This window comes from Coregonus clupeaformis, chromosome 9 (assembly GCF_020615455.1).
Source record: "Coregonus clupeaformis isolate EN_2021a chromosome 9, ASM2061545v1, whole genome shotgun sequence".
Lineage (NCBI taxonomy): Eukaryota > Metazoa > Chordata > Actinopteri > Salmoniformes > Salmonidae > Coregonus > Coregonus clupeaformis.
Genome location: NC_059200.1, coordinates 1,785,483 through 1,811,886, shown reverse-complemented (window position 1 = coordinate 1,811,886; position 26,404 = coordinate 1,785,483). Strand labels below are relative to the sequence as shown.

At 45.0% G+C, this 26,404-nt stretch overlaps 1 protein-coding gene across 4 annotated transcripts in view; it reads right to left on the bottom strand.

Annotated features, from left to right (window-relative positions):
• LOC121573560 (clathrin heavy chain 1) overlaps window positions 1-26,404 on the bottom strand; it is a 75,493-nt gene that overhangs the window by 10,187 nt on the left and 38,902 nt on the right. For all 4 annotated transcript variants that reach the window (XM_041885643.2, XM_041885644.2, XM_041885646.2 and 1 more), the window contains 21 exons: window positions 26,004-26,204; window positions 25,428-25,580; window positions 24,970-25,092; window positions 23,164-23,301; window positions 22,881-23,045; window positions 21,545-21,725; window positions 19,805-19,968; window positions 13,484-13,609; window positions 13,121-13,263; window positions 12,600-12,834; window positions 12,232-12,354; window positions 11,826-11,971; window positions 11,362-11,545; window positions 10,689-10,881; window positions 10,309-10,466; window positions 7,407-7,679; window positions 6,827-7,144; window positions 6,442-6,573; window positions 6,164-6,274; window positions 5,409-5,579; window positions 4,781-5,002 (listed from right to left, as the gene is read on the bottom strand). In XM_041885643.2, coding sequence (XP_041741577.1) covers window positions 4,781-5,002; window positions 5,409-5,579; window positions 6,164-6,274; window positions 6,442-6,573; window positions 6,827-7,144; window positions 7,407-7,679; window positions 10,309-10,466; window positions 10,689-10,881; window positions 11,362-11,545; window positions 11,826-11,971; window positions 12,232-12,354; window positions 12,600-12,834; window positions 13,121-13,263; window positions 13,484-13,609; window positions 19,805-19,968; window positions 21,545-21,725; window positions 22,881-23,045; window positions 23,164-23,301; window positions 24,970-25,092; window positions 25,428-25,580; window positions 26,004-26,204 — 3,660 coding nt within the window. The remainder of the gene's footprint in view (window positions 1-4,780; window positions 5,003-5,408; window positions 5,580-6,163; window positions 6,275-6,441; window positions 6,574-6,826; window positions 7,145-7,406; window positions 7,680-10,308; window positions 10,467-10,688; window positions 10,882-11,361; window positions 11,546-11,825; window positions 11,972-12,231; window positions 12,355-12,599; window positions 12,835-13,120; window positions 13,264-13,483; window positions 13,610-19,804; window positions 19,969-21,544; window positions 21,726-22,880; window positions 23,046-23,163; window positions 23,302-24,969; window positions 25,093-25,427; window positions 25,581-26,003; window positions 26,205-26,404) is intronic.

The window sequence follows — 26,404 nt, the reverse complement described above, 5'->3', positions numbered from 1 at the left end:
CCGAAACACACAGCCAGGGCAACTAAGGAGTGGCTCCGTAAGAAGCATCTCAAGGTCCTGGAGTGGCCTAGCCAGTCTCCAGACCTGAACCCAATAGAAAATCTTTGGAGGGAGCTGAAAGTCCGTATTGCCCAGCGACAGCCCCGAAACCTGAAGGATCTGGAGAAGGTCTGTATGGAGGAGTGGGCCAAAATCCCTGCTGCAGTGTGTGCAAACCTGGTCAAGACCTACAGGAAACGAATGATCTCTGTAATTGCAAACAAAGGTTTCTGTACCAAATATTAAGTTCTGCTTTTCTGATGTATCAAATACTTATGTCATGCAATAAAATGCAAATTAATTACTTAAAAATCATACAATGTGATTTTCAGGATTTTTGTTTTAGATTCCATCTCTCACAGTTGAAGTGTACCTATGATAAAAAATTAGACCTCTACATGCCTTGTAAGTAGGAAAACCTGCATGTATGTGTATATACACACACGTATGTACAGTGGGGAAAAAAGTATTTAGTCAGCCACCAATTGTGCAAGTTCTCCCACTTAAAAAGATGAGAGAGGCCTGTAATTTTCATCATAGGTACACGTCAACTATGACAGACAAATTGAGAATTTTTTTTCCAGGAAATCACATTGTAGGATTTTTAATGCATTTATTTGCAAATTATGGTGGAAAATAAGTATTTGGTCACCTACAAACAAGCAAGATTTCTGGCTCTCACAGACCTGTAACTTCTTATTTAAGAGGCTCCTCTGTCCTCCACTCGTTACCTGTATTAATGGCACGTGTTTGAACTTGTTATCAGTATAAAAGACACCTGTCCACAACCTCAAACAGTCACACTCCAAACTCCACTATGGCCAAGACCAAAGAGCTGTCAAAGGACACCAGAAACAAAATTGTAGACCTGCACCAGGCTGGGAAGACTGAATCTGCAATAGGTAAGCAGCTTGGTTTGAAGAAATCAACTGTGGGAGCAATTATTAGGAAATGGAAGACATAAAAGACCACTGATAATCTCCCTCGATCTGGGGCTCCACGCAAGATCTCACCCCGTGGGGTCAAAATGATCACAAGAACGGTGAGCAAAAATCCCAGAACCACACGGGGGGACCTAGTGAATGACCTGCAGAGAGCTGGGACCAAAGTAACAAAGCCTACCATCAGTAACACACTACGCCGCCAGGGACTCAAATCCTGCAGTGGCAGACGTGTCCCCCCTGCTTAAGCCAGTACATGTCCAGGCCCGTCTGAAGTTTGCTAGAGTGCATTTGGATGATCCAGAAGAGGATTGGGGAGAATGTCATATGGTCAGATGAAACCAAAATAGAACTTTTTGGTAAAAACTCAACTCGTCGTGTTTGGAGGACAAAGAATGCTGAGTTGCATCCAAAGAACACCATACCTACTGTGAAGCATGTGGGTGGAAACATCATGCTTTGGGGCTGTTTTTCTGCAAAAGGACCAGGACGACTGATCCGTGTAAAGGAAAGAATGAATGGGGCCATGTATCGTGAGATTTTGAGTGAAAACCTCCTTCCATCAGCATGGGCATTGAAGATGAAACGTGGCTGGGTCTTTCAGCATGACAATGATCCCAAACACACCGCCCGGGCAACAAAGGAGTGGCTTCGTAAGAAGCATTTCAAGGTCCTGAAGTGGCCTAGCCAGTCTCCAGATCTCAACCCCATAGAAAATCTTTGGAGGGAGTTGAAAGTCCGTGTTGCCCAGCGACAGCCCCAAAACATCACTGCTCTAGAGGAGATCTGCATGGAGAAATGGGCCAAAATACCAGCAACAGTGTGTGAAAACCTTGTGAAGACGTACAGAAAACGTTTGACCTGTGTCATTGCCAACAAAGGGTATATAACAATGTATTGAGAAACTTTTGTTATTGACCAAATACTTATTTTCCACCATAATTTGCAAAAAAATTCATAAAAAATCCTACAATGTGATTTTGTGGATTTTTTTTTTGTCATAGTTGACGTGTACCTATGATGAAAATTACAGGCCTCTCTCATCTTTTTAAGTGGGAGAACTTGCACAATTGGTGGCTGACTAAATACTTTTTTCCCCCACTGTATCTCAAGGCAGCTGGGACCATAGTCACGAAGAAAACAATTGGTAACACACTATGCCGTGAAGGACTGAAATCCTGCAGCACCCGCAGGTCCCCCTGCTCAAGAAAGCACATATACAGGGCCGTCTGAAGTTTGCCAATGAACATCTGAATGATTCAGAGGAGAACTGGGTGAAAGTGTTGTGGTCAGATGAAATCAAAATCGAGCTCTTTGGTATCAACTCAACTCGCCGTGTTTGGAGGAGGAGGAATGCTGCCTATGACCCCAAGAACACCATCCCCACTGTCAAACATGGAGGTGGAAACATTATGCTTTGGGGGTGTTTTTCTGCTAAGGGGACAGGACAACTTCACCGCATCAAAGGGACGATGGACGGGGCCATGTACCGGTGAGAACCTCCTTCCCTCAGCCAGGGCATTGAAAATGGGTCGTGGATGGGTATTCCAGCATGACAATGACCCAAAACACACGGCCAAGGCAACAAAGGAGTGGCTCAAGAAGAAGCACATTAAGGTCCTGGAGTGGCCTAGCCAGTCTACAGACCTTAATCCCATAGAAAATCTGTGGAGGGAGCTGAAGGTTCGAGTTGCCAAACGTCAGCCTCGAAACCTTAATCACTTGGAGAAGATCTGCAAAGAGGAGTGGAACAAAATCCATCCTGAGATGTGTGCAAACCTGGTGGCCAACTACAAGAAACGTCTGACCTCTGATTGCCAACAAGGGTTTTGCCACCAAGTACTAATTCATGTTTTGCAGAAGGGTCAAATACTTATTTCCCTCATTAAAATGCAAATCAATTTATAACATTTTTGACATGCGTTTTTCTGGATTTTTTTGTTGTTATTCTGTCTCTCACTGTTCAAATAAAAATACCATTAAAATTATAGACTGATCATGTCTTTGTCAGTGGGCAAACGTACAAAATCAGCAGGGGATCAAATGCTTTTTTCCCCTCACTGTGTGTGTGTATATATATATATATATATATATATAAAGCCTTTATTACAATTCAGACATGAATTGCGGTTTATCTCTGGTACACTTATTTATTTAGTGTTGTTTACACTTTGACAGTGTAACCATCGGGTGTTTTCAAGGAGTAATTTGTGTGTTTTAATTATTTAATCAAACAGTGTGCTTATAGCATCAGACAAGCTCAGTGCATATGTAGTTGATTTTATTCAAACAAACACATAGGGTGTCTGTCTATATATGGAAAAATAAGTTTAAACAGGACGACTCTCGGTCGACCAAGATTGTTTTTGGTCAGGGACAGCCCTAGTGGGGGGTGTGTGTGTGTGTGTGTGTGTGGTTAAGGTATGCTGACTCATGCTCAGTCACAGCAGTCCCACATGCAGCATCCAATGACGAGCTCCACTTACTTGCCACTTAATATCAATGACAAGAAAACAAACAATTGGACTCTAGAGAGAGGAACTAAAGATCATTTCAAAGCAGAGGGGACACCACCTTGAAACAATGCATCAACAAGACACTTGAACTGTACTTAAATTATTTTTTTATGTATTTCGGATGATGCAGTTTATTTTTTGCCAGAGCATTAAACAGAGCAATTACTGTCTTATATGGAAAGGGTTAACAAAACAGCAGCAAAATGGTTAACAAAAGTGGGAAAATTCAAACTAATGACATGAGTATAAGGCATCGGTGCAGAGAGGTTTGTTTAGCTTTATCAAACTCAGACATACAGAAGAGACAAGGCACTAAAAATAAAAGGTAAGTCGATAGAAACAAACAAAAGTAAGTCTTCCTATAGAGTCTACAAGGATTACTGGCACGCCACACATTGAAATATAATGATTGTATTCTAAATAGAATATTCTACTGATTCCAGTAATTATATTTCTATTACAACACACGTGCTGCAAAGTCTAGACTCTGCTGGACTGAGTTCTATTGGAATCATTGAAGAATCTCTGGTAGCAACTGAACTTGCTATTTAAAAATAAGGTATTGTGCTACTGACTAGCTAAGTGGCTTTTCAAACGTGACTAACTGCTAAAAGCAGTTGACTGTGTAACAGAAGATCACTGCACAGTGTGTTTGGAAAGGCTTTGGGTAAAAGTGGCCAATGCTATTTAGGATCAGCTTACTTTCACTCAATCCTAACCTTAAAGGGGCAATCAGCAGTTGCTACATCCTTTTTTGGACTTATAAATTAACGATGTGTACCAATTGATTTGTGAGGAATAACTTAAAATGCTTCATGTGCTTAGTTCAACTGTCGTACCCCATCAGAACACTATCAGCTTGTTTTACTCCAATGTTTGTAAACAAAGTAAATGTAAATATATAGCCTAAAAATATGGGTAAAACTATAATTTTGATATCACGGATGGTCAGTCCTTGCACCCATAGCTCAGTCTATGAATTTTAGAGTGCTTACATTTCTCCAGTCCCATCCCTCAGCTTTTTAGCAAAACAGGGGCGGGGACTTCATTTGTTATTGTTTCAACTGCTGATTGCCGCTTTAACCATTTGGGGTAAGACATTCCAAACTGACCCTAGATCAATGACTAGGGGAAGGTTCACCCTACTACCTCTGAAAGCAGACCTGGGCCGTGTTCATTAGCCACCAAATGGAAGAAAACTGACATTTTCCGTTGCGTGCCCTAATGAACACAGCCCTTGGCCCACTCAACACTCCACCTAGCCAAGTCCAGACAGCCACCCACCTTGGAGAGGTACTCTCTCATGACCTGGATGAAGTAGGGCATGGAGAAGTCCATGATGTTGTGCTTCCAGGCTGTCTCTAACACCACATCTGGCCTCAGCAGGTCGTAGCAGGTGAAAAGGCAGGCGGCAAAGCACTCCTTCTTGTCCTCCATCAGGAACCAGCCCAGCAGCTCCTCAGCCAGCTCCGTGTCCTTGGACTCTGACGCGTACTGCATGGCATCCTGGAGGAAGATGGGAACTATGAGGAGGAGGTTCAAGATCAGGAGGGGTGACGTGATGCTTGATGTGTTAGAGGGGAAGGTAGATACCAAGACAAAGTGGCAGGTGTGGTGCAATCTAGTAATGCCTAGAAAGTATAGGACTTCTTCCACCTATGGAATACTTTAATATCCCATAGGGAATTTATCTGATTTGCAACAAAGTACACCAACAATCATCTTAACCCCGAACCCTACGCTTACACACTAATAACCTTACCAGAAAAAATGGCAAAATACTACACTTCCCATTATCCACCTCTCTCTCCTAAAAAATTACGTTCAATGACAATATAATGGCACTTTCCCCAGTGAATGGCAGTCCAAGGAGAAACACGCCTTGGTAAGGAGAAGGGAATGAATGAGTTACCTTGTAGAGTTTGTCCTTCTTGCAGAGCTCCACACTCTGTTTCCAGCGGTTGTTACCCTTGAAGAGGTACGCAGCGATTCTCCTGAACTCGATCAGCTCATGTTTCTCCAAGCGCTGGGCCAGCGAGATGTTGTCAAAGTTGTCATAGGCATCTATAGACGTCCTCAGAGCCTGAGACCATGGAGAGAGGGAAGAAAGGAGTAACTTCATTGTTCAGTGAGGTAAAAAAACACTTTGTTTTCATGTAAACAAGGTAATAGAAATGTCATACTGTATATAGGGCCAGTATCCCAAACCCAGATTAAAGGGATACTTATTTTGGCAATAAAGCCCTTTATCTACTTCCCCATAGTCAGATGAACTCATGGATACCATTTTTATGTCTCTGCATCCATTATGATGGAAGTTAAGAGGTAGTTTTACGAGCCAATATTAACTAGCGTTAGCACAATAACTGGAAGTCTATGGCATCTACTAGCATGCTAGCAGTTACCCTAGACTTAGTCATTGAGCTAACACTAGTTAGCAATTGCGCTAACGTTAGTTAGCAACTTCCTTCAACCTGCACGAAGAGACATAAAAATGGTATCCACGAGTTCATCTGACTCTGGGGAAGTAGATAAAGGGCCTAATTGCCAAAATCCTGAAGTATCCCTTTAAGCCTAGTCGAGGATGAAAAATAATTCAATGGAAAATGTGTCTAATGTCTTACTTGTATGACAATGTAACAACCAACAAAAACATTGACCACAAACCTGATAGTCCTCCTCTGTGATGAAGAGGTTGCTAAGTGCTTCATTGATAGACTTGTTGTTGTGGTTCTGTACTGAGCGCAGGTAGGGCTTGACCAGGGGCAGCTGTTTCACCTGGACACACACACACACCGTTGATTACTAGAACTGCATTCACTATAAGCAGAGTGCACTGTAGATACAAATACATAGCTTCACAGTCTTAGAATAACTACTATAACAGGTATCAATGCTTCAGTTTCCTGTGTTGGCAGATAGGGGGGAAAGAGAGCTTGTCTCACCTTGCTGAAGAAGTTGACGGCACGGGAGTGGTCCAGTCTGGGGGACAGCACTATGAGCAGGTCATTCAGTAACAAAGGCTTGAACTCCAAATAGAACTGAGTGGCTTTGTAATACAGCTCCACGTTGGCCACCTACACAGTCACAGGAAAGAGAGTAAGGGGGAGATTGTCATGTATGAAAGTATTGTGAAGAGAAGCCAATGCGTATGTCCAATTTTAACATTTTACTTTTGAAATTATTGTTTGTCATCTATTGTTGATGTCCTTTATTGTTTTATAATTGTAAGTGTATTGAGATGTTTCAATGTACTTTAAAGAAACACTGAACAATATCACATTAAGTCGAGCTTTGTCATTATAGATCCTATACAGCAATGACTGGTACCTTGGTGATAATGTCTTTGAACTGGCCCTCCTTCCAGGCGTCTGTGGGGTGGTTCATCATGGTGATTATGGCATTGTCAAACTCCTCGTACTTATCGTACAGGAACACCAGCTCCGCCCACAAGTGGGCCTGCTCTGCCGCCCGCAGAACCTTTGGAATGTTGACTCTGGACCAGAAGAGCTCCAGGTGCTCCCTCATCTTCTGGGGTTTGAATTTGGAGTAGAGGATGGCCAGCTCGGTGAACATGCCCATGTGAGCCCGCTCCAGCCCCAGGGCTGCCTCCAGCATGGTGATCAGCTCCTCAAAGTAAGCACGGTCCTGAACATACAGGGAGAGGGGGGGATTTGTTAAAGGGGGTCATGAGTTTGTAGAGGTAAAGCATTAAGAGGTTCTAAAGCACCAAATGTGATTGGAGAGAGAGAGAGTGTGTGGAGAGAGGTGGACAAAATGAGAACTTTTCAAGTTGACTAGACTGAAAACTCCAATTTAATACAAACATAACCTTGACAGCATCTAGCAGCAAGGAGGATAAGGTGCATCGAGATCGAGTGGGTCGTGTGTGTGTGTGCATCAGTCTTACCTGGTAGTAGTTGATGAGTTCCTCCAGTTCGTCAGCATGCACCACGATGTGGAGGCCACACATCTGGGCCAGCCGGAACTCCTCTCCGTCCACGCAGGCGAAGCACACTTCCTTCCAGGTCCTAGTGCTGTTGGCCTTGCGCGCCCCGTCTACCGCCGCCTGGTACTCCCCGAGATGAACCAGGGTGGACGCCAGGCGGCCGAAGTTGGACACGTTGTTGTACAGTAACTTGGCCGCATCGTACATTTTCTCATCGTAACAGCGGTCGCCGACCTTCGGTGAGAGGAGAATCGTATGAATGTCAATCAACATCTTACATAAGGAGTTGTTTGGGAAAACAGAAAATAATGTCCTGGTTAAGATTCGAAAACACTTCCTGGTGAACTAGGAGCGAAAAATCACACTGCCGTTTATATTTCCCATTGACTTTGAATACAACAACCTGTACTGTTTAATATATCAGTCTGGCCTACAGTAACAGTACCTGTTGTATGCAGTCTGGCCTATAGTAACAGTACCTGTTGTATGCAGTCTGGCCAATAGTAACAGTACCTGTTGTATGCAGTCTGGCCTATAGTAACAGTACCTGTTGTATGCAGTCTGGCCTATAGTAACAGTACCTGTTGTATGCAGTCTGGCCTATAGTAACAGTACCTGTTGTATGCAGTCTGGCCTATAGTAACAGTACCTGTTGTATGCAGTCTGGCCTATAGTAACAGTACCTGTTGTATGCAGTCTGGCCTATAGTAACAGTACCTGTTGTATGCAGTCTGGCCTATAGTAACAGTACCTGTTGTATGCAGTCTGGCCAATAGTAACAGTACCTGTTGTATGCAGTCTGGCCTATAGTAACAGTACCTGTTGTATGCAGTCTGGTCTACAGTAACAGTACCTGTTGTATGCAGTCTGGCCTATAGTAACAGTACCTGTTGTATGCAGTCTGGCCTATAGTAACAGTACCTGTTGTATGCAGTCTGGCCAATAGTAACAGTACCTGTTGTATGCAGTCTGGCCTATAGTAACAGTACCTGTTGTATGCAGTCTGGCCTATAGTAACAGTACCTGTTGTATGCAGTCTGGCCTATAGTAACAGTACCTGTTGTATGCAGTCTGGCCTATAGTAACAGTACCTGTTGTATGCAGTCTGGTCTACAGTAACAGTACCTGTTGTATGCAGTCTGGCCTATAGTAACAGTACCTGTTGTATGCAGTCTGGCCTATAGTAACAGTACCTGTTGTATGCAGTCTGGCCAATAGTAACAGTACCTGTTGTATGCAGTCTGGCCTATAGTAACAGTACCTGTTGTATGCAGTCTGGCCAATAGTAACAGTACCTGTTGTATGCAGTCTGGCCTATAGTAACAGTACCTGTTGTATGCAGTCTGGCCTATAGTAACAGTACCTGTTGTATGCAGTCTGGCCTATAGTAACAGTACCTGTTGTATGCAATTTGGTCTACAGTACCAGTTGGATGCAATGACGTATACAAACCCTGGATAAGTGATGCTAGGTCTTGGCCAATAAGAGCCTTTGAAGCCACGATTATCATACTCCTCCTTTTGGGGCTTTGATTAATGGAAGTAAATCAAGGAAAAATGATACACCCCACATTAAAATGGCCAACTTGTCAACAACGTCACAATGTGCGGCATATGGATGCAGCCAGCACCAATTCAAGGGATGTGGGAAGACATTTCATATGTAAGTACCAAAATGTTTTGTGTAGAAAATGTACTTTTTGGTCTACTTTGAGAGACCAACTGCTCCTGACAGCTTGTGGTACTGTGTAACCATAGCAACGCTTGTAAGCAAATGTCTGTGTATTGTATGTGTACAATTGAACTGCTGTTATGGATTTTCTAATAGTCCTTTCACAACTGTTGAACAAATATAGTGCATTGACAATGAATGTAGTTAAAGCTAGCAGCCAGCCTAGTACCTACATGACATAATGTATACAAAAAGGCCACCAGTGAACCCAGTGTTTTTTACAGTCTATGAGTGAATCAGTTCTTAGGTTTATTGTACTAAGAGTCATTTATTGATATTGAGTCTATTGCAACTTCTTTTTACTTGCTTCATGGGGGAGTAACTTTACATCAGATTGATCTTAAATTGGTCAGCAATATTGAAAACATTATTATGGGATCATGGATTAACTTCTCCAGCTTAACATTATACAATCGACATTGTGGGTGCGTTTGTAAATTCAATCTGGAGTGCCAGAGTGCGCTCTGGGCGTTTCGTAAATTCAGAGTGTTTTGCTCTCGGAGCGTTCAGAGCGCACAGTGGACGCTCTGGCCAAGGAGTAGGGTTGATCCGAGTGTTCTGACCTCAACGGCAGTCAAGCACCCGAGCTAACTGGCTAACGTTGGCTAGCTTGCTAGCTACTTCCAGACACAAATGAGAGAACAGCTCATTCAGATCATTTTACTCGCCCTTGCAGAGCTGGTTAGGCTGTTTTCATGTTATCCAGAGCGTTGGTGACTGTAACTGTACTGCTGGCAACAATTTAATTACGCTTTTTTGCCGACGTTTACAGACACCGGCCATATTCAACGGGTGTTGAGCGTTCATAAATTAATCAGTTATTCTGCGCTATGGCACACTCAGATGAGAGTGCTCTGAAATCGGAGTAGATGGCAGAGTGAATTTACGAACGCACCCTGTGTTGCTTTGTAGTGTAGAGAGGTGAGCTACATGTTTACATTTCAACAGCTACAGGTTAGGTTTTGGAAGATAAATACGTATTTTTTTCATTAGACACTAATACATACTTTTTTTTTTTACAACACATAGTATTGTATGAACTCCCCCCCCGTCAGTCATCTAGTCAATACATACCCTCAGTGGCCAGGTTATTAGGTACAGTACCTGTTGTATTCATTTTGGTCTACAGTACCTGTTGGATGTGGGCGTTGTTGGGTCCGTTGATGAACTCCTCCAGCTCAGCCAGACGGTTGGTCTTGGCCAGGGCGAAGATGAGCTCTGTCTCCACATAGGACTCACGGGCCTTTTTACGAGCCATCTGAAGGAACTTCACCAGGTCCTCCCAGTTACCTAACACACACCAGAACAACCATTAGTCAGTTAAGAGAGGCTGGGAGGCTACAGTACCTTGGATCCTGAGGTCAGTCAGTGAGCCGCTGATGATTACAGAAAGTCACCAAAAACAGCTGGACATTTCCCAGACTGTATTCACTGACTTTGGGTGATTTTACCCATTCTAATACCCACCCTGCCACCCCCTATCTCAACAATGGTCTGCCCCACAATCCTTACCACTCTGGTCCGCGGCCTGTACCACCTCCATGTAGGCAGAGGGGTCGTCAGCCTTGATGTAGGAGTCGATGGCCTCCTTGACCAGGCCCTTCTGCAGCTGAGCCTTGGCCAGCTGGCTCCACACGGCCGGCTCGTTGCAACGCTCGGCAAACTCATAGGCCCGGTCCAGGTTCCCAATGTGTTCAATCAGAACCTGGGGAGGAGAGACAACAGGGGAGTCAACATCACACCATGACAGGAAGTCAGACGGTGTGTGTTAATCATGTTGACTAGCTTCTCTTCTCACCACCTTTCCTTTATTAGAGATTTTTTTACCACGTGTTTTTATTTGTTTAGTAATTTCTTGTTGGGGGGCGGGGTTACAGGTACATGATCTATTTACATGTACCTGTAGGCTGCCACTCAAAATAACAAAAAAGAAACTGAAATACATACAGTTTAAGTAATAATAAATTCAGTATGAACAGGAAAAGTAAACAAAAAAAGAAGCAGACCTCCACCCCAACCTCCCATCCCATACCCCCAACCTCCCATCCCATACCCCCAACCTCCCATCCCATCCCATACCCCCAACCCCACCCTTCCTTTATGACCACTGCTAGGACTGGATAGGAGAAGGGACTGGATATGATTACTCCATGGCGTTTGTGGGGGGTTACGGTTCATCTCTCACCTGCACGGCCGAAGTGTTGACGTCAAACTTCTTGAAGATAGCGAATGCCTCCTCGAAGAGCTCGTTGCTGATGGCGATGTTGGCGATGTCTGGAGCGTCATAATTATCCAGGCGGTTGATGTACTCCATCACACGGGTACGGTCCGCCTTGATGGCTGTCAGGATCAGCAGGTTCTGCAGGTTTCTGGATCAACACAAACTATCCTCAGCATTGACACACAAAAACACCAAATAATCACGCACCATCCCGGAATTCACCGTAGTGAAGTTCAGCAATTGTATGTGTAAAGTTTACATTTACAGTAAAGTGTGTTGCGATTTTAAAATGTACTTTAAATAAAGTTGGATTTGATTGATTTGGAAAAGTATAACAAAGATGGCGGAAGTGAACGAGAGAGAAGACACACAATGGACAGCCCAGCCTACAGTGAGCACAGGTATCAGAGCGCTAAGAGCTCTGTTACCTGTGTTCACTGAAGACGGAGTTATCCAGTACGATCTTCTCCAGCAGCTCAATGAGTTCGTTGGGCAGGTCTGCAGTCATGAAGGCCTTGACTGTGACTGACACCTCCTCTGGGTCCTGAGTCTCAGACAGGGCGGTCTGCACCACCTGACAGGGAGGGAAAAATAGATTTAGACAGGGTCATGAGGAGATGCATGAACCTCAAACTCCTTTATTGTTTACAGTAGGGTTCGGCTCAATTCCACTCTCAATTGAGTCAATTGAAGAAGTGAACTGAAATTCAATTAATTAACTGAAAAATCCTCATAGAAAATTTAGGGCAATTTACAATTCATAAATTGAACATGAAATCAACCTCAACCCTGGTTCAGAGCTGGCACAGGGGTAACAGAAAGGTGGGGTCCCACCTGGTCGATGAGTGGTCTTCTGAAGGGGTTGGTCTCCAGCAGCACGCTGGCCCACAGGTCCGGGTCCCTGCGACGTACCAGGTAGCGAGACAGACTCTTGAACAGGGAGTTCTCATTGCACACCTGAGAGAAAACAGAGAGAACACAGTTACTCCACCAGGCTCTCACCTCACATTCTGAAATAACCTAATATGTAGGCTATTCCCAGTATTGCTGTTTTAAGCAAAGAATGTCGGTTAAAATCATGCATAACAATGTAGAGAATTTCAATTTACATTTATCACAGTGCTTTTTTGTAAAAAATAAAATGATATATGAAACTATTTCCTATAAGAAGAGGAAGAGGAGAAGAAGAATAGGCCACTGACGTTGATGAGTTCCTGGTCACACTGTCCTCTCTCGTAGGCCACGCAGGCCAGGTGGGGGTCCCTCTTCTCGCAGTACTTGCCCACCACACGGCTGTCGTAGTAGGGGTTCTCACGCAGGAAGCGCTCAGGGTTGTTGTTACTGTCGATGTAGATCTTGGCCAGGGCATTGTGGGTAGCGGGCTCCTCACAGCCCTCATGGATACGGGCCTCCAGCCAGGGCAGGAGAAGCTTCAGTCTGAGGAAAAGGAGGGGAGAGAGAAAGAGAGAGAGAGATGAGCCTGCTGACTACTAATGATGCAGATAGCACAGCTAGTATATTAAAGACTAAGTTATAGTAAAGACACTGTTGTTCTTGACACCCTGGTGTTTGAAGAGGCTGGGGGCTTGGGGCTGATTCACCAGCTACTATCAACTATATTTATAATAATAATAATAATAATAATAATAAGCCATTTAACTATATTTCACCCCTCTAACTAGTAGTTATTTTTTGCCATCTGGTGAGAATGGGGTTGTTGTACCTGTTCCTCTTTTCCACCTCGGCCACCAGTTCGTCAGTGGAGAACTGTCCTCTGACCACCAGGATCAGACTCTTAATGACGTCCTCAGAACAGTCCACGTCCAGAAGCCCTCCTATCACCACCGGCAGACGGCTGGGGTTCACCTAATACACACACGTCAATATCCTGTACACACATTCCTGGACACTGCATTTTGAGTGTGGGGGTGTTTTTTGAGTCTGTGCGAACATGACACTAAATATGTATATAGTTTCTGTAGTTAGAAACTTAGAATATCAAGTTTGAAAGTTGGTAGATTTTGTAAACGTAGACAAGTATTGTCTCGTAGATGCTTGCTAGTGTGTGAGTTTGTGTTTGACTTACTTTCTGCACGTAGATCTCAATGTATTTCTGCAGGTTGTTGCGGTACAGGTAGAGGACCAGGTCGTGGACAAAGTCGAAGCGGTCACACACGATGATGAGCGGAAGCTGGTCGGTCAGCTTGGCCTCCTGTCCAATCACAGAGCAGGGGGAGGGGCCAAGGTTAGTTTGACATCATTGTTATGAGACGGTGCACCTGATCACAGCCCACCAATGATCACAGCCAAACCTGACACGCTTTAACCACAGAGAATTCACAGGCTATATACACTCATCAAAAAAAATAAACGTCCCTTTTTCAGGACCCTGTCTTTCAAAGATAATTCGTAAAAATCAAAATAACTTCACAGATCTTCATTGTAAAGGGTTTAAACACTGTTTCCCATGCTTGTTCAATTAACCATAAACAATTAATGAACATGCACCTGTGGAACGGTCGTTAAGACACTAACAGCTTACAGACGGTCACAGTTATGAAAACTTAGGACACTAAAGAGGACTTTCTACTGACTCTGAAAAACACCAAAAGAAAGATGCCTAAGACAGCGCTACAGGGAGACAGGACGGACAGCTGATCATCCTCGCAGTGGCAGACCATGTGTAGCAACACCTGCACAGGATCGGTACATCCGAACATCACACCTGCAGTACAGGATGGCAACAACAACTGCCCGAGTTACACCAGGAACGCACAATCCCTCCATCAGTGCTCAGACTGTCCGCAATAGGCTGAGAGAGGCTGGACTGAGGGCTTGTAGGCCTGTTGTAAGGCAGGTCCTCACCAGACATCACCGGCAACAACGTCGCCTATGGGCACAAACCCACCGTCGCTGGACCAGACAGGACTGGCAAAAAGTGCTCTTCACTGACGAGTCGTGGTTTTGTCTCACCAGGGGTGATGGTCGGATTCACGTTTATCGTCAAAGGAATGCACGTTACACCGAGGCCTGTACTCTGGAGCGGGATCGATTTGGAGGTGGAGGGTCCGTCATGGTCTGTGGCGGTGTGTCACAGCATCATCGGACTGAGCTTGTTGTCATTGCAGGCAATCTCAACGCTGTGCGTTATTGGGAAGACATCCTCCTCCCTCATGTGGTACCCTTCTTGCAGGCTCATCCTGACATGACCCTCCAGCATGACAATGCCACCAGCCATACTGCTCGTTCTGTGCGTGATTTCCTGCAAGACAGGAATGTCAGTGTTCTGCCATAGCCAGCGAAGAGCCCGGATCTCAATCCCATTGAGCACGTCTGGGACCTGTTGGATCGGAGGGTGAGGGCTAGGGCCATTCTCCACCAGAAATGTCTGGGAACTTGCAGGTGCCTTGGTGGAAGAGTGGGGTAACATCTCACAGCAAGAACTGGCAAATCTGGTGCAGTCCATGCAGCTGGTGGCCACACCAGATACTGACTGTTACTTTTGATTTTGACCCCCCCCCCTTTGTTCAGGGACACATTATTCAATTTATGTTAGTCACGTCTGTGGAACTTGTTCAGTTTATGTCTCAGTTGTTGAATCTTATAAATATTTACACATGTTAAGTTTGCTGAAAGTAAACGCAGTTGACAGTGAGAGGACGTTTCTTTTTTTGCTGAGTTTATGATCGTAATGGCTAGTGTTGAAGCTTTGAGTGTTTTTTGTTTTTAGTTCCTGTATGTATAGATGTTTTTAAGAAAGCAAAAAAAATAGCAAGCGGTTCAATGTTAAAATCCGAGCTTGAAGTTTGACTAATCTTGTTGGGTTTATACAACCACTAATGTACAATGATAAAATATTAGAATCACTTAAAATGAAATTGGGAAGTTATTTTCCAGTTTAAACGATCCTGCTCGAGTGATTTGAAAATTAGACAATATCATGAAAAATACGTAACTACAACAACAAACGGGAGGCATCACATTTTGAGAGGTTAGAAGATGGTTAAGTACTGAAAACATTTTGTTTACTACGACTGAGTGGACAGAGAAGAAAAGAAAGACAAAAGGAGAGAAACAAGAAAACCCTATTGTAGGGATCAATCACATATGTACACAAACCTAGGTCTCCATCTGCAGGTACTACTGAGGTACTGCCACACACTGCCAGACTAGACTCTCCATACAGTGTGTGTGTGTCATCACTGGGTGACTGCCATCAACACACTACAGGATATATGGTGCTTCATGACGTCAGTGATCTTCAGATCGGAAAGTCGGAGCTCTAGAAAGACACCTGAGTTTCCGACTTTGAATTCCGAGTTGGATGACCGGTCAAAACTATTTTTCCCAGCCGGAGCTCGTCCCTGCCCCCAGATTTCCCAGTTATAATGAATGCACTGAAGTTGGAAGTCTGAGATTTCCAAATTTAAGAGTTCCCAGTTGTTTTGAACAAGACATAGTACCATGGGATTGTTAAACTCTCAGACTTATACTCCTAGGGGCAGCAACCATAAAGACTGGATTTGAAGACATCTAGAGCATGTTGTTGAAAACAATGGCTGCTGCCCAAATAGCACCCTATTCTCTATGTAGTGCACTACTTTTGAGGTCCATTGGCTCCCCCTGTACAGCCTTGGAGACTGATACAGTATGTGCATTTAGTTTCTTAATCTATCCACAGAGGTAAACAAATTCAAATCCACCACCAGTAGAACATATAGCCATGCTTGTGCTGGATAGACTTTCCATACGGATAACAACCTAATTTGACTACAGCTCAGATTGCAGCTAGCTATGCACAGTCAAATACAAAACTAAAGAACACTCACACAACACCTTCTAGCAAGTAGCTCAGCTATCTATCAAACTACGGGTTTTGGACTTGTTTGAACAGACAGACTATAGTGTGGTGCACCCCATCGTGGGTGTATGGTTTTTGGGTACAGCGTAGGGCTGGGCGATATATCAAATTAATTTGATCAATTCTAATGTATGTTTTAGCGCGATGTTCCAAATGCCTGTATCGCAAGCGTAGAGGTTTTTATATATTCATGAGCGTTCTGTCTTTTTGGTCTTGTCTCGCTGTGCACCTTCCCACTCGCACATACGCCAAGCCCCTCCCCCTGCCACTCACAATAAAGACGAAGATTTGTATTTGTAAGATAACGTCTTCCTCTGACAACAAGCAGTTTAACCTCACTATTTGGATTCGAGGGTTGGTCCAACAGAATCGGTCATATGAACACCGAAACCCTTAGACATTGTTTTACTGTAATAAACGAGACCTTAACCTTTCTAACGATACTGTTTTCACGTCTCAACTCCCAAAATGTAGAACAGAGACCCTACTAAAACTAGTGTATCAATGAACATGATTGTTAGTCACGTGTGGCATTGCGGTACAGCTAGCAGCATTTTAGCCACAGACCCATGTGCTAGCTGTCTAGTCGGTTTTATAAATGTGCAATAAGCAATTGGCAACTCGTTCTCATTCTGAGAAATAGTATTGGGGATTTATTATTCTCCTAAATTGATGGGATGACTAACTTAGAAAGAATGCATTCTTGACTGGGCTAATGTAGGCTGTGACACCTGGCAGGCTGTGATTGATGTGAAGAGCTGTTTTAGGGGGTAAAATGAGATAAGGATTGTGTCTTCAAATGCTAGACTATACTAGTTCTTTGTGATCTGTGAGCCTTCCTTGGACGTAGGAATGATGTCTAAGGGAGCTGGCTCTTCTCACTATGATAGGTTGTTATGATAAAGTTGTGCCTGGCTGAAGTGTGCAACAAATGGCGCCGAGGAGATGAGACCAACCCCTGAACCAACGGATTGGCTGAGTAAAGTTTAAACCACACTCAGTTCTTTACTCTGATTGGCCAGCAGAGAAGTGGGAAACTTTCTCTGTCAGAGTATTTGAGCAACAATCTGAAACAATGGATTTAGTTCTCTGGGGTGTCCTGCGAGGTATCTCAGAGAGCCCGTATATACGAAACATCATATTTACCATTGAAGGTTTTTGCATTAATTAAAATAACTAGTATAACTTAGAAGTCGTGTTGACCTCTTTTGTTCCCAATACCAGATTTGAATTGACGCGACTTTGACAATAGCCTAAGCATCTTCTTATCCAGGTTGGCCACTTGATTTCAATATCTAAACAAAGTGAACAAGCTATGTTGTTCAAACAGTTGGAGAAGGACAGGAGGTTGTATTCATAACAGTTCAACTGTTCTTTCTAACTTGTTAACAAGCAAATAGCTCCAAGTTGGCTACACTTTAAATATAAAGATAAGCTGGCTATTCACTAGCATGTGATCACTAGCATGTGAGCTTGTGCTTGAGAGATTGTTTATGAGACCTGTGTTAATTTTCTATAATGCCTGCTACAAGAAGTTAGTCATTATTAGTGGAGGTGCATTGTTCTGGTTAAAGTTGTAAAAATATACATATATATATATATTTCATCGACAGACTTGAAAGCCAGATTATTGCAAAAAAAGCAGGTTAAACTCTACTTTGATAAAATAATATTATTAGTCGGTTTATGGTTGTGGAAGTCTTATATTTAGCCTAGGTATAATTTTGCATGCAGTTTATTGACCTTTAATTGTGCAACAAAGCTTATTTAGAGAACAAAAATCCAGATACACTACATGGCCAAAAGTATGTGGGCACCCCTTCAAATTAGTGGATTCGGCTACTTCAGCCACACCCGTTGCTGACAGATGTATAATGTCGAGCACACAGCCATGCAATCTCCATAGACAAACATTGACAGTAGAATGGCCCGTACTGAAGAGCTCAGTAACTTTCAACATGGCACCGTCATAGGATGCCACCTTTCCAACAAGTCAGTTCGTCAAATTTCTGCCTTGCTAGAACTGTAAGTGCTGTTATTGTGAAGTGGAAACGTGGAGGAGCAACAACGGCTCAGCCGCGAAGTGGTAGGCCACACAAGCTCACAGAACGGGACCACTGAAGCGCATAAAAATAGTCTGTCCTCGGTTGCAACACTCACTACCGAGTTCCAAACAGCCTCTGGAAGCAACGTCAGCACAATAACTGTTCGTTGGGAGCTTCATGAATTGGTTTCAATGGCCGAGCAACCGCACACAAGCCTAAGATCACCATGCGCAATGCCAAGCGTCGGCTGGAGTGGTGTAAAGCTCGCCACCATTGGACTCTGGAGCAATGGAAACGCGTTCTCTGGAGTGATGAATCACGCTTCACCATCTGTCAGTCCGACGGACGAATCTGGGATTGGTGGATGCCAGGAGAACGCTACCTGCCCCAATGCATAGTGCCAAACTTTAGTTTGTAATACTAGTCTGGGGCCGTTTTTCATGGTTCGGGCTAGGCCCCTTAGTTCCAGTGAAGGGAAATCTTAAAGTTACAGCATACAATGGCATTCTAGACGATTCTGTGCTTCCAACTTTGTAGCAACAGTTTGGGCAAGGCCTTTTCTTGTTTCAGCATGACAATGTGCCCCCGTGCTGCACAAAGCGAGGTCCATACAGAAATGGTTTGTTGAGATTGGTGTGGAAGAACTTGACTGGCCTGCACAGAGCCCTGACCTCAACCCCATCGAACACCTTTGGGATGAATTGGAACGCCGACTGTGAGACAGGCCTAATCACCCAACATCAGTGCCCGACCTCACTAATGCTCGTGGCTGAATGGAAGCAAGTCCACGCAGCAATGTTCCAACATTTAGTGGAAAGCCTTACCAGGAGAGTGAAAACTGTTATAGCAGCAAAGGGGGACCAACTCCATATTAATGCCCATGATTTTGGAATGAGATGTTCAACGAGCAGGTGTCCACATACTTTTGACCATGTAGTGTTTATCGTGAATCGCCCATATGTTTAAAAAATATAATAGAGATATGATTTTTAGGCCATATCGCCCAGACCTAGTACAGCGGCGGGTTGTGTCATTATACTTGTAATACATATCCCAGGTTTAATCAGGGATATGGGAGTCCTGTACTTGGGGATAGATATACCTGGTACATGTCCTGCCATTCCATAGACAACAGGGAAAAGCACAAGAGATAATAACAGCCATCAGTTGATTGAGGAACACTTCTTACCAATGAAAGAAACATTTAAGCGTTTCACAAACGCTAGTGTTAGCAGGTCGATATGCATATTAATAGGATTGACAGAAGTTTTGTAATTTCATTTCAACGTCATTTCTAAATTTTAAGAAGAGAGAGAGAGAGAGAGAGAGAGAGAGAGAGAGAGAGAGAGAGAAAATGAAAGAGTAGAATAAAGTTAAACTTAAGAAAGATCGAAAGAGAAAGAAAAGCAAAACAAAAAGGGAGAGTACATCTTCAGTCAGTTGCATTTCACCTCCCTCTAGATACCTTCTTCCCGTCTCCCTCCCTACCTCCATCTTTTACCTTGAGGAAGTTCTTGACTCGTTCTGGGTCGTAGCAGTTGCTCTCTCTGCAGATCCTCTCCACCTCTTTGATCTGTCCCGTCTTGCAGGCTGCCTGTATGTACTTGAAGTGGACCTCTGCGTCCTGGCTGAAGTTAACGATGGAACCCAGGAAGTAGAACAGACCTGGGACACAGCATCACCATAGAGACAATGTCAGTCAAGAGGAAATACAGTACCAGAGAACATGTCAGTCACATGTCAGGACATGTTCAATAGTAAAACCATTGCTGGGAAAATAGAACAGTGATTACGATAGGGCAACTACTGCACCCCAAGAGACCGGAGTGGACGGCTACTGTCACCATCTCATTGCCCCTTGTTTGATTAAATGTACATCACACTTCAGGCTATAATAACAAAAACAACATTCTTTGAGAATTAGCTGATGAAGATAAAACACTTGTACTTCTTAGGGACAACGCCATTTGCCAAAATCACAAACACTTTCCACCATGTTTGTTTTGCAAGAGTTATTTGGACAATTGAAAACAGTGGCTTTCTCTCACTTCGTTTATTGAGCTGTAGATCCATTATGATTGGGCACCTCGTCGTCTGTAGTCTACCCTGGGCCTACAGGCCATTCTACTGAGCCCATCAACCATTCTGCTGCCTCTGGCCTACTTAGCTGATTACAGGGCACATGGCTGAAAGAGAGAGTGATCCAACAGGATTCTAGACTAACGTTTTCCACTGGTGGCACCAGCACATGATTTGGTCACACCAATGTTTGACCTGACCTGCGTCCCATAATGTACCTGCATTCCATACAGAACCAGGCTAATAATGACTAGCCATCTTTTAAATTAGCATTCCCTTGCAGGGCTTGACATTCAGGTACATTTGCCAGTCTACAGTTGTCGGGCCCTATAAAATCAGATTGATCTTTTGGTAAATTCCGTTTTCATTTTTCCAGGTTGTAGGTTTTCACTCAAAATCACACTTTATAGATGTTTTTAAATGTTCCACAACAATGCTTAAAACCACATCAGGAGACCACTTCTGAGGTCTGGGAATAATACTTTTAAATTATTTTTATGTGGAGGGTGTAGTTCCCCTTTAATTCAATTGCACACCTAGCAAGAGACCATTGTGTTTGGTTAGCTGTGTTTTTGTACTGTACAATGTATAGTGTAGGCTACATGTGATGGCAGAGTATGCAAAACAAATACCCCGCGATTGATAAAAATCATCATTATATAATTCTGCCAGGTAGACCTACTTTGCAGTCAACATTTAATTATGAAGTTGTTTTGGGAAAGTTTGTGGGTTCATTTCCCACGGGGGGCCAGTATGAAAAAAAAAACATTTTATGCACTCACTAACTGTAAGTCGCTCTGGATAAGAGCGACTGCTAAATGACTAAAATGTAAAGCCTTTAAAAAAATAAACATTCAAACAGCACATGATGACTGAATTGCGCATCGCAAAGATTCAACCAAGACTTCAGACCCAACTTTTTGAATACCTGTTTTTCATACCCATTGTTGTTTGAATAAATCTAGATAATTACAAAATAAAAGCAAATTGTGAACCAAAAACGAACGTGACCAGCAAAAAAATGTTTACTGCCACCCTAGCGACCTGTAAAAAAATTGGTCGCACTGCTAAGTCAAAGGGTCACAAATGCAAGTGTTTTGGTCACAATCTCGAACCCTGTCAAAGGGAAGTATAGAATAGTGTGTGTGGCTGTATGACGCACCCTCAAAGCTTTTGAAGGACTCAAAGAGCTCGGTTAGGGAGTTGGTGGAGAGCTGCTCGTGGTACTTGGAGGCCACCTGGACACAGATCTGCAGGTTCTGACGGATGTTGGCAGACAACATGGCCCTCAGGCACTCTAGAGAGTCCTCCACTGAGAGGGAGCCAAAGAAATTCACCAGCCACTAAGGGGAGGAAGAGAGGAGAGAGGAAGGGTGGGAGGGGGGAGAGAGAGAGAGGAAGGGAGGTTGGGGGGAGAGAGAGGAAGGGAGGTTGGGGGGAGAGAGGGAGGGAGGGAGGGGGGGAGAGAGGGAGGGAGGGAGGGGAGGGAGAGGAAGGGAGGGAGCGGGGAGAGGAAGGGAGGGAGGGGGGAGAGGAAGGGAGGGAGGGGGGAGAGGAAGGGAGGGAGGGGGGAGAGAGGAAGGGAGGGAGGGGGGAAGAGAGGAAGGGAGGGAGGGGGGAAGAGAGGAAGGGAGGGAGGGGGGGAAGAGAGGAAGGAAGGGAGGGGGGAGAGAGGAAGGGAGGGAGGGAGAGAGGAAGGGAGGGAGGGAGAGAGGAAGGGAGGGAGGGAGGGAGAGAGGAAGGGAGGGAGAGAGGAAGGGAGGGAGGGAGAGAGGAAGGGAGGGACGGGGAGAGAGGAAGGGAGGGACGGGGAGAGAGGAAGGGAGGGACGGGGAGAGAGGAAGGGAGGGACGGGGAGAGAGGAAGGGAGGGACGGGGAGAGAGGGAAGGGAGGGACGGGGAGAGAGGAAGGGAGGGACGGGGAGAGAGGAAGGGAGGGACGGGGAGAGAGGAAGGGAGGGACGGGGAGAGAGGAAGGGAGGGACGGAGAGAGGAAGGGAGGGACGGAGAGAGGAAGGGAGGGACGGAGAGAGGAAGGGAGGGACGGAGAGAGGAAGGGAGAGAGGAAGGGAGGGGGAGAGAGGAAGGGAGGGGGAGAGAGGAAGGGAGGGGGAGAGAGGAAGGGAGGGGGGAGAGAGGAAGGGAGGGGGAGAGAGGAAGGGAGGGGGGAGAGAGAGGAAGGGAGGGGGAGAGAGGAAGGGAGGGGGGGAGAGAGGGAGGGAGGGGGGAGAGAGGGAGGGGAAGGGGGGGAGAGAGGGAGGGGGGAAGGGAGAGAGGGGGGAGAGAGAGGGAGAGAGCAAGAGAAAGGAGAGTAGGGTCAGAATTAGATAGTGTCATGAAGAAATACATGACAGTCATGTTCATCTAGCTGTGTTAATTGAAACCAATGTGATATGTTTGTTTTTTTACACTAGCTGACACATGAGAGGGGACTGGCCTGAATACTACTGTCATAGGGGGTTTTGAGGAGGGTTCACTAGGGTTTGTTGGATTCATACCTCTGGGTTGAGCAGGTGTGTGTGCACCACGGCCCGCTTGATGTCGTACAGGTCGGTGTAGTGCTCCAGAGCCCTCTGCAGCAGGCCAGCCTTCTCACACAGCTGGGCTATGTGGGCACGGTCGTAGTTGGTGAACATCTGGTTGCCCAGGATGGCATCCGCAACCTACAGAGAAGGATAAGCATGGAACGGTGATAAAGTGTGAATGCCAATTATAGTCACGTTCCCTTTGAGGGCAACTGGATTTTTGATTGTCATATCCTCATCTAAATTTAAGGTGAACCTGTGGGGCGTGCATGAGGTTCATCTCCAGGAGGCGTGTCTGTAGCGGCCCCTCAGAAGGCCTGTTGTTCTTCAGGGCATCCAATAGGAAGGAGGTACACTGCTGGACCAGGTTATACTCCATGAACACATCCACAATCTGAACAGACCGGGACAGAGAGAAACAAAATAACAACTGTCAACACAAGACACAGCCACAGAAATACACTACTTACAATTATGAGTATTTGAAATACTCTTGATTTAGCTTTGAGATTGGAATTTTGGGATTATTTCATTGGTCCGCGCCTTGAGTACACGTCCTGGTAATCCGTCTGGCCCCGCGGCTTTGTAAATGTTGACCTGTTTAAAGGTCTTGCTCACATCGGCTACTGAGAGCGTTATCACACAGTCGTCCAGAACAGCTGGTGCTCTCATGCATGCTTCAGTGTTGCTTGCCTCGAAACTAGCATAAAAAGGCATTTAGCTCGTCTGGTAGGCTCGCGTCACTGGGCAGCTCACGGCTGGGTTTCCCTTTGTATTACGTAATAGTTTTCAAGCCCTGCCACATCCGACAAATGTCAGAGCCGGTGTAGTAGGATTCAATCTTAATCCTGTATTGACGCTTTGCCTGTTTGATGGTTCGTCTGAGGGCGTAGCAGGATTTCTTATAAGCGTCCGGATTAGTGTCCCGCTCCTTGAAAGCGGCAGCTCTAGCCTTTAGCGCAATGCAGATGTTGCCTGTAATCCATGGCTTCTGGTTGGGATATGTACGTCTAGAGTTGTTTTTCCTCTGGTTGCACATGTGACATGTTGGTATAAATTAGGTAAAACTGATTTAAGTTTGCCTGCATTAAAGTCCCCGGCCACTAGGCGCGCCACTTCTGGATGAGCATTTCCTCGTTTGCTTATGGCCTTATATCGTTGAGTGCGGTCTTCGTGCCAGCATCGGTTTGTGGTGGTAAATAGACGGCTACGAATAATATAGATGAGAACTCTCTTGGTAGATAGTGTGGTCTACAGCTTATCATGAGGTACTCTACCTCAGGCGAGCAATACCTCGAGACGTCTTTAATATTAGACATCGCGCACCAGCTGTTATTGACAAATAGACACACGTAGCTTCTCTGTCCTGCTGATGCATGGAAAATGCCAGCTCTATATTATCCGTATCGTCGTTCAGCCACGACTCAGTGAAACATAAGATACAGTTTTTAATGTCCCGTTCGTAGGATATTCTTGATCGTAGATCATCCATTTTGTTTTCCAATGATTGCACGTTGGCCAATAGAACGGATGGTAGTGGAGGTTTACTCACTCGCCTACGAATTCTCAGAAGGTAGCCCGACCTCCACCCCCCTTTTCTCTGTCTTTTCTTCACGCAAATGACGGGGATTTGGGCCCGTTCCCGAGAAAACGGGCCCGCGTCAGACTCGTTGAAGAAAAATGATTTGTCCAGTTCGAGGTGAGTAATAGCTGTTCTGATGTCCAGAAGTTATTTTCGGTCATAAGAGACGGTAGCAGCAACATTATGTACACAATAAGTTAAAAAATAAGTTACAAACAATGCGAAAAAACTAACAAAATAGCACAGTTGGTTGAGCCCATAAAACGGCAGCCACCCCCTCCGGCGCCATTGTATAGTCTAGGGTCTCTTCCCCTCTCCCTCTCTCAAATCATTTCCATCTCCCTCCTATCTCTCCCTTCCGTCTTCCTCCTTCCCCTCTCCCATCCTTCCCCCAATATCTCCCTCCTCCCACCCTCTCCTTCCCCTCCCCTCCCTCCTTCTCACTCGTCCTCCCTCTCCCCCCACACCCCCCCCACCAACCTGTGTGATGTCAGCCAGAGGCTCCTCGTCCTGGACCAGCATCTGTGAGAACTGCAGGCCCTGTTCTGGACTGATCCTCATCACGTTCCTCAGCAGGAAGATCCAGTCTGGAGTGTAGCCCACCTACCCACACAGAAAGAGCAAGACAACAGTTACAACCACATTTACCAATGCACCAATCTACTCCTCAACGTACATATTTATAATATGTATTTAGTTTTTTAAACACCCTTTCATTGTCATATCACATACCTTTCAATCATACATCAAGTATCTAGCTAATGAAATCTAAAGCCCTCTTTCCAACCCCCATTTGGCCCCAATGGAGCCGATCCCATTCTAAAGCCCCTCTCGGGACACTAAGATACAGCTCATCCACTTCCTCAAACATGTCATAAGGAAAGCAAACCAAGGAAACAGGAACATCAACAGAGCTCCATCGCAGAGTGAAAACGTACCTTCTTGGCGTACAGGACTATCTTGGGGAACTGTCCGGTCTCAGCGAAGCACTGGATGACCTTGTTGGGTACGTTGGCCCTCAGGTAGACGGAGAGAGCCAGGGTGGGGTCCACTGACTTCACCAGGTCCCCCAGCTCTTCAGAACACTCCAGCTGAGAAGAGACAAACAGTTAGTTTCACCACAAGTACCCTACAGGTAAAATAACCTACTGAAAACCCCTACAGAAAAGTTTTTTTAAAATAATATTTGGAATATAATGTAATGTTTCAATTGTGTGTGATTTTTAACACATTTAAACATTCACAATTAGTATGAAGCAGAAAACTATGGGGGGAAACATTGAGACAGACAAAGGAGCCGCCCACATTTCCCAGCACTCTGAAGGCGGGGAAAAACTCTTCAAATACTCAGCATAACAAACAGTTTGCCTCAAATCGTAGAAAGGACAAACAACTCTGATGATTGGGGAGATATGAACATGGACACACCCCCCCCCCCCTCAGGAAAGGCCTCTTCCTATGGGAGGTCAGATACCCATCTCTCCCCCTTCTCTCTGAGACAGACACACACACACCTTGTCCTCTTTGAGCCACTTCTCCAGCAGCTGCTTGCGTCCCTGCTGTAGGACGGGCCTGCACAGCTCCAGAGACTCAAACTTGTTGAGCTGGCCCTGGTCCAGCAGGATGCCAAAGTACTGCAGCAGGGGAGAGGTCTGGCCTGGCTGGGCTGGCACACTCTGGAACTTACGGATGGTGTCTGGAGTACGCAGGATACCCTGGAGGGGAGAGAGGAGACAGAACAACAAGACATGGGTGGAGGGAGTCAGCTGCAGTTTATATATTCACAGAGCGATACTGCTGATACATGGCTGTGAGAGGGTTTTGCTAGCAACATATTCTACATAGCAACACGTACATGCTGGAGACAAACTATTCAAATGAGAGGAGTTAACGGTTATTTATTCAGAAATGCATT